Source organism: Neophocaena asiaeorientalis, unplaced genomic scaffold (genome assembly GCF_003031525.2).
Source record: "Neophocaena asiaeorientalis asiaeorientalis breed wild unplaced genomic scaffold, Neophocaena_asiaeorientalis_V1.1 scaffold111, whole genome shotgun sequence".
Lineage (NCBI taxonomy): Eukaryota > Metazoa > Chordata > Mammalia > Artiodactyla > Phocoenidae > Neophocaena > Neophocaena asiaeorientalis.
This window is the reverse complement of record NW_020174994.1, coordinates 54,503-69,586: the sequence shown is the minus strand read 5'-3', so window position 1 is coordinate 69,586 and position 15,084 is coordinate 54,503. Positions and strand designations below refer to the sequence as shown.

Here is a 15,084-nt window from a genome sequence, read left to right as displayed (position 1 = left end):
CTTCTTTTCATAATTTCATTATTTTCCTAGATAGTAGTTAGGAGAGACATTCTACAGAGCTTCTGAAAAATTTGGAAACTGGTTAGTGTTTTCATTATAATTACCCTAATCGTTAATCATTGATAAAGATAATAATTCAAGGAAGCCTCAATTATCTGCCACTATTAAGGATGTTGAGTTGTTCCACATTTTAGGTAACTAAAATCTGTGCCTCTAGGTACTAAAGTTTGCTTTTAAAAATCTTCCTAATATTGATTATATACTTCCTGGTCTTCTTCAACAAGTGCATACCAAATGTCATTTGATCTTTTATTAATGATTGAGGGTCTCATTATGAACACAGGATCTCAGAATATTGGAGCTAGAAGGGCCTTTATGGACAATGCAGTTCACCTTCTTGCTTTATAGATGAGACAATGGAGGACCAGTGAGGTTAAGTGAGTTGCCCAAAGTTACACAGCAGAGTTGACAGTCCTATTATCTGTCTTTTCATTGAGTTCTTTTATTCTATCACACTGATTGGTGCTGGACTCTAATATGTTAATACCTTTTGGGAGTACTATACTTAATGGCCTCAGACTGCTTTTCTTATTTCTTTATAATTTCCCCTTTTTCATCCTTTCACTTACTTAGCTGTTCTTTCTTACTGTCAGGGTAACTATTTCTAGCAACACCCTTTTCTACCACTAATGTACACTTTTAATTTACTAGATTTAATTCCACTGTGGAATTGAAAACCTTGCTAGAACAGTATCTAAATGGCTCTGGTGCAGGCCATTTACCTAAGAATAAAGAACTTTGGTGTACAGACTTTGAGATATCTATTTGATATGTTCAGAAGCAGAAAATTATTTTTTGGCTTACAGCCTGTTCCTGTCTGTTTTCGATAATAGAAATAAAAGGATGAGTGACAACTACCGCTGCTGTCCCAGGTGAAATGTTATTGTGCCATAAAGTTATTTATATTAATACATAATTATTGTACCGTATTTTTAAAGATTTATTATTTATTTATTTAATTTATTTTTGGCTGCATCAGATCTCAGTTGCGGCACGTGGGATCTTCATTGAGGCACACAGGATCTTTCATTGCAGCACACGGGCTTCTCTCTAGCTGTGGTGTACGGGTTCTCTCTCTCTAGTTGTGGCACACATGCTCCAGGGTGCATGGGCTCTGTAGTTGTGGCGTGTGGGCTCTGTAGTTTGCTGTAAGCAGGCTCTCTGAGGTGAGTGAGCTCAGTAGTTGTGGCATGTTGTTGTGGCATGTGGGCTTAGTTGCCCCACAGCATGTGGGATCTTAGTTCCCTGACCAGGGATCGAGCCCATGTCCCCTGCATTGGAAGGTGGATTCTTTAACAGTATAGGGACCACCAGGGAAGTCCCTATACTGTATTTTTTAAAAATCTAGTATTGTAGAATTTATTGACTACTTATGTGCCATGTGCTTTAATAAGAATTTTATGTGTAGAACCTAAAGTTTTTCTTTCACATATAATTTCCTTTTTAAACCTCCAAAACCTTGTGATATAGGTAGTAAAGTATAATTATCTTTTTGATGGAAAAAATATGTCTGATTCATTCATGGTGAAGAACTAGAATCCAGGGCTCCTTATTTTTAGACCTTTTCCTACAGACAGTACAATTCAGTATAATAAAAAGAAAAAACAAAAACTTACCAACTGTGGAGGAAACATAGTATATAGAAGAACCAGCCTGAACATCAAATCTTCTACAGTATGCAATCAACAGGCCTAAAAAAACACTCTACATTATTTTCTTAAAACAACAACAGCAATACAAATTCAACTGTTAACTATGGCAACAGAACATGTTGTATTGTATCTAACCTTCATTTTTGCATCATTAGAACATTAAACTACCTCAAATTCTGGACAAAATTTTACATGCTGATTTTTTTTAAACTTAATGCCATATATTAAACATTTTCCTAAGCCATCAAACAGTCTTTAAAGATATGATTTTTATTAGCTGCTTAATATTCCATCTCATGGAGAAATTTTTCTAATATTTCTGTGGTATCACTTGTAATGTCTCCTCTTTCATTTATAACTTTACTGATTTGGACCCTCTCTCTTTTTTTCTTGGTTAGTCTAGCTAGAGTTTTGTCAATGTTGTTTATCTTTTTAAAGATTCAACTCTTGGTTTTGTTCATCTTTCCTATTATTTTCCTGTTCTCTATTTATTTTTGCCCTAATCTTTATTATTTCTTTCATTCTGCTAACTTTGGGCTTAGTTTGTTCTTCTTTTTCTAGTTCTTGTAGGTGTAAAGAAAGGTTGTTTATTTGAGATCTTTCTATTTTCTTGATGTATATGCTTATCAGTGTAAACTTCTTAGAACTGCTTTTGCTGCATCCCATAAGTTTTGAAAAGCTGTGCTTCTCTTTTCATTTGTCTCACAACACATTTTTACTTCTCTTTTAATATTTTCTTTGATCCACTGGTTGTTCAGGAGTGCATGTTAATATCCATGTGTTTGTGAATTTTCCAGTTATCCTCCTGTTACTGATTTCTAGTTTCATTCCACTGTGGTCAGAAAATATACTTGGTATGATTTCAATCTTCTTAAATTTGCTAAGATTTGTTCTGTGGCCTAACATATGATCTATCCTAGAAAACGTTCCCTGTGTGCTTCGGAAATATGTGTATTCTGCTGTTGCTGGATGGAATATTCTGTATATGTCTCTAGTCTATTTGGTCTCTAGTGTGTTGACAAAAATTTTTAAATGTATCATCAAAAAAAATGTATTGAAAGAGCATCAAGGAAGACAATTTCAAATTGTGATCAAAGAAATATCTTTTCCAAGGAGAATAAAATAATTTGGAATTTTAATACAGAGAGTTCAAATGGCAATGAAATATAAGCTTTAATTTGTAAGCATGCAAGTGTACAGGAAAAAAAAAATTATTACCTATTTAAGAAATGTGTTGAACCTCTCCAAAGAAGAAATCTCAGACTGTATTTATTTGCTAAACACTATTATGAAACAGTAAGAATGACATTCAACTGCTTAAAAATATCCGAAAATAATTTTACTATCTTTATTAGTTGTTTCAGTTAATTAGTTTTGGTCCTTACATAATTAATCAAATACGATTCTTGGTAGTTCCTTGTTATTTTTTACTATATTTGCTGTTTAATCAACATTTCCATACATTAAAAACAGTGATATCCATCCCCCCCAAATTAGAATTTAGCTTTTAGAATTAAGTCACATATTATAAAACACTCTGCTTTTTGGGGAAATATTTGTTAGTGACCTTTGTCATTTACTTCAAGAATGCAGTATTTACATACGATCACACTATTTTCACCAATTCTATGCTATGTGCTTTTTATAGCACATGGTGTGGGACTGGTAAAGTTGGGGATAAGTTTAAAGATATTCAAGAAACCTTAAGTTTACTCAGCAGAATGCTTTCCCTACTTAATCAATTATGTGAATGGAGACTCACTGAGCTAAGAGAGCTGCTACACTGGTCTTTGCGATCCAGCTCACACGGCAACAGTTTTTGCTTATTTCTCTATCCAGCTTTTCTATGTCAATGAAAGGGCTTGTTCAGAAGAGCCAGTACTCTCTACCCAGCCACAAGCAGTTAGTACATAAGGAGACTATAAGAAAAGTGAGGAAGGAAAAACTCTCAGCTGATTGAGAAACATTATTAATTATTTCTACACTATATTATTCCTGGGCTGGGATTAACTTTATTCTACAGGTAGCCCAGTGAGGAAAATAATGCAGAACTGCAATAACTGTCAGAGAAGACATGCTAGGAGAAGGTGATCAATTTCCACCACATGCTGTATTTTTTTTGCATTATAGTGCCCTACAAGCTATTGTTGTTCTACTATGTTTTCCTCTTGGTCATGACCTTGTTTAGTATTCCTAAACCACTTTTCCTAGAATATAACTATTATTTTATTATGATACATTTGGTAATATTAAATTCAACTTTTAAAAGGGGATTTGTTATATACTTTCTTGGGAAAGAAGGTCAAACTGATACTAGTTACTTCTTCTAAGACACTTTTTGAGCCATGGAAAATATACTTTGGTTGTTACTATTTGGGCTTTATCTTCTACCCCCCAAAACACTTTTTCTCCACCTCTGTCTCTGTGGCTGATCCCAGCTCTAGCTATAGCCAGAAATACTTAATACAGAGTAGGTAACTTTTAACATTTGACATTTGATACTATACATATGACAATGTTAAACCATCAGTATATTTCCACTCAAATTGTTACAAACAACCGCTTACCTGGTACAATAATGTCTCCAAAACCCAATATTGAAACTGGCATGAGGCACACACTCATTACTGAGAAATAGGCCAGCTTTGGTACTCTGATGACTACTGGTAACTGTAATTACAAAAAAAAAAAAAAAAAGAGGCCACCAATAAACCTCTTAGGAATCTTTACCCATATCTTTAGAAATGGAAGGAATGATATTAGAATAATTGTTTTAACATTTGAGAATTAACATTTTAGGAAAGCTTAGAATCAGAGAACATAAATTAGGCATATATATACTCTGAATTTATAGAAAGCTTGAAAGAAATAGATACGTAGTTTTGGAAAAACAAAACCCAACACACATGTAGGGTTAACAGTATTAATCCAGTATCCGCATATCTAACCTTTTTCTCTTTCCTTTTTACCAAAAATAGGACTCAGGCCTTGAAACTTTTTTTTTTTTTTTTTTTGGCAATCTGGATTTTTTTTCCCCAAAGAAGAGTCTTGTCTCAGAGGGTATGATTTAAAGTCCAATGAACGTATCTGAAATACAATCCTTACTTTCTCATGGGGAGCTGAGGGTTGAGCAGTGGCTTCCACCAAGTTTCCATCATTCTAGGATGAAACCCAAGTCAATAGGTATTTAATAATTTAGAATAACTAATAAAAGGGCTATATTTTGTGAGAAATAAAGTTTTACAATACCTTAACATGCACTACGTGACCAATGAATTATACAAGAAGGCAAAATTATTAACTGGACACACACACATACACTGGCAGCCATTTGTATTTAATTGCCATCCCTACCTTTTCATTATTTCCAAAAGGTCCAGCTGCAAGTTCAATCATGATGCTCTCACCATTCTAAAATTGAGAAGAAAGGTGAAAGAAATTGTTCAATCACTTAAAGGGAACAATCTGCCAGTGTTCAAGACAGATTTGACCCCATGGCTCATGGCCTACTGTAAGCTAATGAAAAATGGGTTGTAGACTGATTTTTTCCTAAAACGGTCTCTGTAGATAGCAAAACTTGGAGTCATCTAAGACAAATTTCATCTAGCATGCTGTTCCACTTTATCAGCGCTCAACAATTATCAGAAACTTACAGATAAACCACACAAAGATTATCCAATTGAGTTTGAGCACTGATTTATGCTGACAACTAATATCTAGCGTTTCTAATGGGCTATAAATTTTAAGTGCTTTTAATTACATTTGTCATATACTATGTGTCCTTAGTCATTCTTAGCAATAACAATGAACAGAGACACAAGAAATATTGAAATTTTTTATATTTAGATTTGTAATAAATATTGGTAACTTTATTTACATTTGACCTTCCGACTACTCACAGTAACAATGAAGCCAAACTTGAAAAGACCCAGCCCTAAAGAACTTGAGAACATTTCTCTATCCTGACTCCTGTCCAATTTCAGCCCTGCCTGCTTTTTATGCACCAATCAAAATATTAACCTTAGCCGAAGTTTTTCTTTGTGTATGCCTAAGGTCTTTTTATGTGGGCTGTGTTTATTAAAAAGTTATTTCCTGACAGCCAAATCTACTGGGGAGAGGGAAAACATTTAGATGTAGCTAAGACTTCCTGAGCACCCATCTTACACTTCACATTATGATAAATACATGCCCCAAATAGGTAGTCGGAAGATAAATAAATGCTGAATTTTAGGAAAATTTGATTGATTAGCTATCCTATTTGCCATGTGGGTGGGGTGCATAGGAGAAATTACTTGAGTATTTTTAAGAAGACTTAAAATATTTTTAAGACTCACTGACACCTGAGCTGAGTAGAAAGAAGGCTAAAATCCTTAGTTACAGAAATCTTTTCCTCATGTTAAGCTTCGGGTTACAGAAGGGTTAAATCACAGGAATTTATGAAAATAAACTAATATTAAATACAAACTCCCATGATATGATTCAATTTCCAGATAGAGTTCACATCGGTTCATTTTTGAATTGCTATTTAAAACATTTAACTGAAGACCATTATTAACATCCTCTTATAAATTCATAGATATCTACCTGAGTAACTACTATTTGCAAGATACTATACCTAGTATGGTGGTGGATGAAAAAAAAATGAAGACAGGCTCTTATTACCAGTACTCCTATGGCTACCTGTCCTGCCAACTCATTAACAGTCTACTAATACCAGGGTCAAGAACATGTTTAGAATGTCTAATATTTAATCCTTGAAATTTTCAGTGAAAACCACAAAAATCAGAAATTACGTATCTAATTTTCATTTTGAGTTGCCTAACAAACAAACCAAACTGAGAAGAAGGTGTTAAGGTAAATCTACAACAGTGAACACTAAAGAGCACTTCAATCTTTTCCAGTGGATCAGATTACTAGAAATCACATTCCTAGTCACTGGGAACAAAGAAGGAAAAAAAGAAGATGAAAAATTCCCTCAGCACAGAAGAAAGAAGACTCAAAGACATCTTTATTATTACCATATACCTTTAATATACTAAAACTTTTTATGTGTAGCGAATGGACATAGTTTGCTGGCAGACAAGTTTGGCATTTATAAAGTGATACTAGTGTTAAAACAGAATAGAAAAATTATTTTTTAAAGAGTTTAGTTAGGGGCTTCTCTGGTGACGCAGTGGTTAAGAATCTGCTGCCAATGCAGGGGACACGGGTTTGAGCCCTGGTCTGGGAAGATCCCACATGCCGTGGAGCAACTAAGCCTGTGTGCCACAACTACTGAGCCTGCGCTCTAGAGCCCGCGCGCCACAACTACTAAGCCCACGTGCTGCAACTACTGAGCCCATGTGCCGCATCTACTGAAGCCCGCACACTCTAGAGCCCGTGTTCTGCAACAAGAGAAGATACCGCAACAAGAAGCACGCGCACCTCAATGAACAGTAGCCCCCACTCGCCGCATCTACAGAAAGCCCGTGCACAGCAATGAAGACCCAATGCAGCCAAAAATAAATAAATAGAGAGTTTAGTTATAGTTTATAGCTATGCCCACTGTGCAATATATGTATCATATGGTATAACTACGTGCTGACTTATGGAAATGCCTTTGTAGAGAGAGTGCTTTACTTCCATTATGAGATCTCTGATGGAGTGACTTATAGAAACATATTTTTTTTAACCAAATAAATTGACACAAGCTAGAACAGCTTTGGAGAGAACTTTAAAATATGCTTTAGTAAATTAACAATTTTGTTATAATCCATAATACTAGTGCTATGCTTTTTTAGGTTACTATTGCAAATGAAGTCAGTGAGCCAGATGGCTCATCATTAAAGCATGGAAAGGTGCTAATGTTTTGGGACAGTTAACTACATTTGTTACCTAGTTGCAATTTTAGCTCCCCAATGGAGCACATGTTTGTCTTATGCCATTATAGCAAATATCAGAAATGCAGAGATTTCACAGATAGTAGGGGCTAAAGAATAAAGAACTACTAGGGAAAAAAGCAGTGATTATAATATCAAACACTAAATATATGAGAGTGACAAAGGATAAAGAAATGATATAAAGTTACAAAGCAAGACTCAAAGTGGGGAAAGTGGAAGAATTAAGCAATAATTAAAAATACGTTCATGAGACAGGAATAAGCACAAGGTAGAAAAACTGGGCAACGAAGGACTACCACACTCATCCAACACCTCTCCCTTATTCTAAGAACAGCACCAGGATTTTATTGAGGAGTTAATGGTAAAGCTGGGAATAGATGACCTATTTTTTTTTAATTTACTTTCATTTATTCCAAGGATATTTATTGATCACTTATGAGGGTCAAAACACATGAGAAAAGTAAAAATACAAATATGAGAACAAATATAACTTATAAGTGAAGGGACTATTATCTGTGTTACAATAATTACTTTCAAATTCATTCATAGCAGAATTTATTAAGATTTAAAACGTGACAAGTGATTCCAGATTTTTGATCAGTCAACATTCGACAGATATTTGAGTGCTATGATTCTAAACTCATGGAAAAAGCCAGTCTGAGACAATGAACATATGGACAGAAGCAGAAAGGAAGAGCATGTGCCCCTGAGTCTAGTTTCTCCTGAGGCCAGGCCCAACCTGGCCTTTGCACATGTCCTGGGTAGACGGGACCTCTCTCATATAGAAAGGTTAGGTTGGGTTCTGGCAGTGGCAACCAAAAGAATCCTACTGATGGAAAGAGAGGATGGAATGCTAGCAATACTCCCTCACCTAACTGATTAGGAAACTGAGGGCTAAGTGACTAGCAGCCCAGGGTTATAAAGTTACAGACCTACACTTGAGGTCTTCAGACTTTCAGTGTGGTGCTCTTTCTTAGTCTCACACTAGGGTTACAGAAATGAAAGTAGTAATGACACTTTTTTTATTCTTTTTGCTGTCTATATTCTCTATAGCACATATTTATAGTTTTACAATAATAAGAAAAGTTACTTTAAAATGGGTAGGAAAATTTATAGATATTCTCATGTTTACATCAATCAGGACAGATTTTTTTATTTAGCAGAATGGCTTAAAGGCTTAAAAATATCCTCTACTAAAAGGCCAATTTCAATGATAATTCTCTTAACAGAATTAAAACTCAGTCAGTGGTAAACATCTGCAAAGTCAATACTCTAAGAGCATGTTTAAGATTCTCATCTTTTAGCATGTTTCTCATGGATTTCAAAAATATCATACCTTTGTGATGAATGGTGTTATGAAAACAAAAAATACATCATAGAGGAGGAGAAGGCTTAGAAGTATCACACATGACTGTTGAAGAAAGAAACAAATTTAAAGGTCAAACTTCCCATATCTAAATTAAGAGATATTATTTTACAAATACAAATAAACATGTAACATACGTTTGAACACTTTTTAAAGGCATTTAATGTTATTACTATTTGTAGTTTTACTCTACAAATCACATTCAAACTTTTATCTGCTTTAAGTCATTCTTTTTTTTTTTTTTTTTTGCGGTACGCGGGCCTCCCACTGCTGTGGCCTCTCCCGTTGCAGAGCACAGGCTCCGGACGCGCAGGCTCAGCGGCCAAGGCCCACGGGCCCAGCTGCTCCACGGCACGCGGGATCCTCCCAGACTGGGGCACAAACCTGCGTCCCCTGCATCAACAGGTGGACTCCCAACCACGGCACCACCAGGGAAGCCCTAAGTCATTAGGACTGGTTTTTGTAATTTAAAATAATACAAGGAAAAACAGGAGCGTTATTTTAAACCTCTGCAGTCCAATATGCATTGAAGGACTGAAGGACTGAAGGACTTCCCTGGTGGTCCAGTGGTTAAGACTCCGCGCTCCCAATGCAGGGGGCCTGGGTTCAACCCCTGGTCAGGGAACTAGATCCCACATGCATGCTGCAACTAATAGTTTGCATGCCGCAACCAAGGAGCAGGCAAGCCGCAACTAAGGAGCCCATGAGCTGCAACTAAGGAGCTACCTTCTGCAACTAAGGAGCCCACACACAAAAATATCTCTGAATCAAAGAAATGTTCTTCCCTGATATCTAGTCTTGCACAGATTATATGAATTTGGCATATTATATGAATGATTAAAAATATTTTAGCTAGCAAATTAGTGGTTGCTTGGGGTTGAGGATTAGGATTGACTGCTAAAGGGCATGATAGAGCTTTTGAAAAGATAAGAAATATTCTCTAATTGATTGCGATGGTGGTTACAAAGTTACATATTTGTAAAATTTCAACAATCTGTACACTTGAAATGGGTGATTTAATTATCTGTAAATTATACCTTAATAAAGTTGTTTTAAAAAGAAAAAAATTATTTTAGCTAGCAAAGTAGTATACTTTACCTTGAAGTTGGGTAACTTCAGTGTTTTAATTAAATTCAGACAGAAAGCAATCCCTAAGATATCCTGTAAAATCCAAGCCCACCTAAAATCAAAAGAAATTACTCTATTGTTTTACTCAGTTATTTTTAAATGGAACATTTCAAAAGAAACAGATCACTAAAGTAATACTGTTCAATTGCTATGATATGAGTATTCAATTATTAAGCAGCAATTATAACAACAGAAAAACCTCTTATATTCTCCATATTTAGTAAGTTACTGTCCTAGTAGAATAATGAATACTACTACTACACTAAGAAAAAGTTGAAAGACTACCTCAGAAGAAAGTATATCGCGTAAGTGCATATTTATCTTTAATGTTTGAATTTATACATGTCTCTTTTAAGAAAGGTAGCTCATAACAAAGGACATTGATGTTAATATACATCCAGATAGCTAAAACATAAAGGAAATGAGAGCTATACAACATACTCTACCAGAAACTGACAACTGACATGAATAATTATCAATTATCATACCTGAAGCTGCCTAAAATTGTATGAGCTTTGCTCCCAAACTTTAGGCTGTTAAATCCTTTTGGGTATTAGTAATTTTATTAATAAACTGTTAAATTTTTTATTCTTCCTGCAAATGGACAGATACCTGTATATTTTCTGATATATCCTTTCTCATATGAAAGGTAGCATACTCTAGATATTCTTTCATATTTTGCTTTTTTCACTTAAAAATATATCCTGGAAATCACTGCATATTAATTCAGAGAGATCTTCATTCTTTACAGCTGCATTGCACTCCACTGTGCGGCTACACCATAATTAAGTATATTTTTGAAGCGTATTTCAGCTTAGATGTTTAAATCCTAATTCATTATTTCCTTCTCTAGACAACCTCAAATCTATTAGCACAAGATCTGTTTATTTAAGAATTTATTTAGCATGTTTCAAGACTATGATGTTCTGGGATAAAAGCCAAAAAAATCCATAATAATCATAATGAACAATTATCAAGGCAAGATATAAAGTAATCCATCCTTAGACTAACCTAAAAGTAAATACAATGAGTATTCATACCTATCTTCATTTCGAAATACAGCCCAAACAACAGCTATTGCTATGCACAGTCCAGAGAGAAAAATAAGTCTCACTTCAATGCTTTTGCCACGACACATAATCCTAAAAGAGAGAGTGAAATAGGTTAATTCACCCTGTAGATGAAACACAATGTTCAGTTAATGTAACAAATCAATGTTAGCCACAGTGACAAGAAAACTTTTGAAATATCAATTTAAAAGTCTTGATTTTAAGTATAACAAATGATACATAATAAAATATTTATCAGTTCAGTAGAACTGTGATGATGAAAATGCTTTATATCTGTGCTGTCCAATACTGTAGCCGCTAGCAACATGTGGTTATTTAGCACTTGAAATGCGGATAATGAGACTGGGCAACTGAATTTTTAATTTTATTATTTTAATTATTTTAAATTAAAATAGCGACATGCATATTGGACTGCACAGGTTTAAAATAACGCTGTTTTTCCTTGTATTATTTTAAATTACAAAAACCAACATTATAGGCTTCCTCATAAGAGATACATACATGCATTGTCCACATGGTATCTTCTGAATTAGTGCAGCAAGACAGTTGTACAGACTCATTGCTGATGCTATGCAGAAAATTGCTATCATAACATAAACTAGAAAAAAAAGATACTAAATTATATGAGAAAAGAAAGAAACATGATAAGAAAATATTTATACAATCAATATTAATTCTTTAGCTTTTTTACTGGATCATAATACTTTCAACGCAGAGACCATACCATAATCTGAATTGGTTACTAAACTGAAAATATTTAGATCTTGAGCTTTAAGGGTGGGTATTTTATGTGTTGTTTTAGTTCCATTACACACTGGTAGGATTTCTTTAGGGGCTGAAGCTGGCTCCACATTTTCTTTCTTTTTTAAAAAATTTACTATTTTTTTAATTGAACTATAGTTGATTTACAATATTGTATTAGTTTCAGGTGTACAGCTTCAGATTCTTTTCCATTATAGGTTATTACAAGATATTAAATATAGTCCCCTATGCTATACAGTAAATCCTTGTTTATCTTTTTAATATATAGTGGTGTGTATCTGTTAATCCCATACTCTTAATTTATCCCTCCCCCTTCCCTTTCCCTTTAGTAACCATAAGTTTCTTTTCTATGTCTGTGAGCCTGTTTCTGATTTGTAAATAAGGTGATTTGTACTATGTTTTAGATTTCACATATGTAATATCATATATTAGTCTTTCTGTCTGACTTACTTCACTTAGCATGACAATCTCTAGGTCCATCCATGTTACTGCAAATGGCATTATTTCATTCTTTTTAATGGCTGTGTAATATTACACTGTATGTGTGTGTATATATATATATACATATATATATATGTATATATATATATAAAACACATCTTCTTTATCTATTCATCTATAGATGGGCACTTAGGTTGCTTTTATAATTTGGCTATTGTAAATAATGCTGCAATGAACATAGGGGTGCATATATCTTTTCTAATTAAGTTTTTGTTTTCTTAGAATAAATACCCAGAAGTGGAATTGCTGAATCATATGGTAGCTCTAATTTTAGTTTTTAAGGAACCTCCATACTGTTTTCATAGTGGCTGCACCAATTTACATTCCCACCAACAGTGTAGGAGGGTTTCCTTTTCTCCACATCCTCTCCAACATTTATCTGTAGACTTTTTGAAGATGGTCATTCTGAGACGTGTGAGATGAAACCTCATTGTAGTTTTGATTTGCAGTTTTCTAATAATTAGGGATGTTGAACATCTTCTCAAGTGCCTATTGACCATCTAAATGTCTTCTTTGGAGAAATGTCTATTTAGGTCTTCTGCCCAGTTTTGGATTAGGTTGTTTGTTTTTCTGATATTGAGTTGTATGAGCTGTTTTGGATATTAACCTCTTGTTGGTTGCATCTTTTGCAAATATTTTCTCCCAGTCCATAGGCTGTCTTTTCATTTTGTTTATGGTTTCCTTTGCTGTACAAAAGCTTATAAATTTGATTAGGTCCCATTTGTTTATTTTTGCTTTTATTTCTTTTGCCTTCGGAGACTGATTTAAGAAAATATTGCTACTATTTCTGTCAGTGGCTCTGCATTTTCTATCATTCAATGATTCAAACTCACATGTTTGCTAAAGATGTCTATAAAGTGAGTTGTAGACATTTGTGAGTATTTAATTTAAATGTAACGAATGGAGCAATTAATAAAACATTATAAATGCTTTTTAAATTGCAGCTTAAGGATGAGAACTGACACCTACCTTAGACGTTAATCATGATGTCTATATTTTCCTACAGTGGAATTTATCTCTAACAACTTTATATGTGTAAAACTAAATCCACTTAAACAAACCTCTTTGTCTAGATACGATACTAAGGTAGTTAAAATTCACAAATGTTTTTCTATATTAGCTATACTTATTTGAGAATTATTTAAAATTAAAAACATTTGATCTCGCTATTGTTAAAAAGGGGGAGAAATTATTGTACTCTAAAAGTGTTTGTTTTCTGAACTTTCTCAAAATTTCACAATGGAAATACAAATTTTAACTGAATTTTGCAAATTCCACTAGATTTCAGAAAACTATAACTCTGTTTTGTATGTGAGAAAAGAGTAAACTAGAGACAGTAAATAAGGGATAGACACTTTCTAATTGGTGATCTTGGACAAATTATTTTTTCGTTTCCTTATTATTCGCTATTGTTATTATTGGATACATATGGTAATCTGAGTAGTAAGATTGACAGTCAAAGGTTGCCAAGTTGAGTTTGGTTAGTCATCCACCAAAGGTCTCCAACCCAAGATTTAAAACTCTGGTGGAAATCATGCTCTGGAGGCCCTAAGAGAGTTTTAAGGTGTCTCATTCAATGTCATACTATACCTAAGAAAATGATTTGACATGAGAAAGAATTTGGTTAATATAACTATCTTTAGTTACTTTCTTGTATATGACAACATAAAATGGTAAGGAGAACCTGCAATTTCGTACATTGAACATATTAAGAAATGGCAGCAATTTTAGCCATAATGAACCATTTGAAAGTATATTAAATCTTGCAATATCACACACCATTGTCAGAGTCATAATTAAATCCCATGTCCTAGGATAACCATGAGGTTAATTGATTTTCCTCCTACATTGAAAATTAGTTATAAGCAGGGTTAACTTTTTAAATACGGATGAGTTTAAGGAAATTCCTTACCAAAAATGAAAACATGCTTTAGGGTAAGGTTAGAAAAATCTCTTTTTTCTGTCAAAGACCTCTATATATATCAACTGAGGGTCAGACACAAACAGTTGAAAGCTGAGAATTAAATCAGAAAAATTAGCTGTGCAATGATGACCTAATACAAATATCACCCTGGTATCCACTCTCCCAGCAACATATTGAAATATGAGTGATATTCAAAGAAAATTTTTTCTAATTGGAAATATATGTCTTAAGTATAGTTTTAAAACTGCTGCCATAGGATAGGAGAAATTGAACAATAAGCTGAAACTAACCTTGGGGCCTCATTTTTCTAGTCCAGAAACGTATACTAATATTCTCTAAATAAGCATTGTAGCCTGTGGTGGTTTTTACAAAGGGTTTTTAATTCTCATCAGGCACACTCTCTCTTTCCCTGGGCTCCCTCCTCTTTTTGCTATATGTTGGCCACAAATAGCAAATTTCCATCCTATCAGACCACTAAGAAGACAGGCCAGGGGATGGGCAAGCCATTATCCTACCTTCTTAAAGGAAAAAGTATAATTTATTCTCTAGACCATAGGCAAGTACCTGTGTGTTTTTAGATGTAGTATGATCTGAAATGTTTATATAAGTAAAACAAAATTGAAGCAATACAACATCTTGGTTTGCAAAATGACAAAAAGAACAAACAACACTTTGGGGGTAAGCAGAAGCAATAAATCCATAACTTGAATAATCTTTTATTTCATATAACTATATATAGCCA

At 34.1% G+C, this 15,084-nt stretch overlaps 1 protein-coding gene across 2 annotated transcripts in view; it reads right to left on the bottom strand.

Moving 5' to 3' along the window:
* Positions 1-15,084, bottom strand: part of SPPL2A (signal peptide peptidase like 2A) — a 46,527-nt gene that overhangs the window by 9,170 nt on the left and 22,273 nt on the right. Inside the window, exons 7-14 of one of the 2 annotated variants that reach the window (XM_024761878.1) lie at positions 11,657-11,753; positions 11,126-11,227; positions 10,056-10,137; positions 8,928-9,002; positions 5,067-5,123; positions 4,818-4,871; positions 4,280-4,382; positions 1,677-1,751 (exon numbers count right to left, since the gene is read on the bottom strand). In XM_024761878.1, the coding sequence (XP_024617646.1) occupies positions 1,677-1,751; positions 4,280-4,382; positions 4,818-4,871; positions 5,067-5,123; positions 8,928-9,002; positions 10,056-10,137; positions 11,126-11,227; positions 11,657-11,753 (645 nt within the window). The remainder of the gene's footprint in view (positions 1-1,676; positions 1,752-4,279; positions 4,383-4,817; positions 4,872-5,066; positions 5,124-8,927; positions 9,003-10,055; positions 10,138-11,125; positions 11,228-11,656; positions 11,754-15,084) is intronic. The other variant, XM_024761879.1, reaches the window with a different exon arrangement.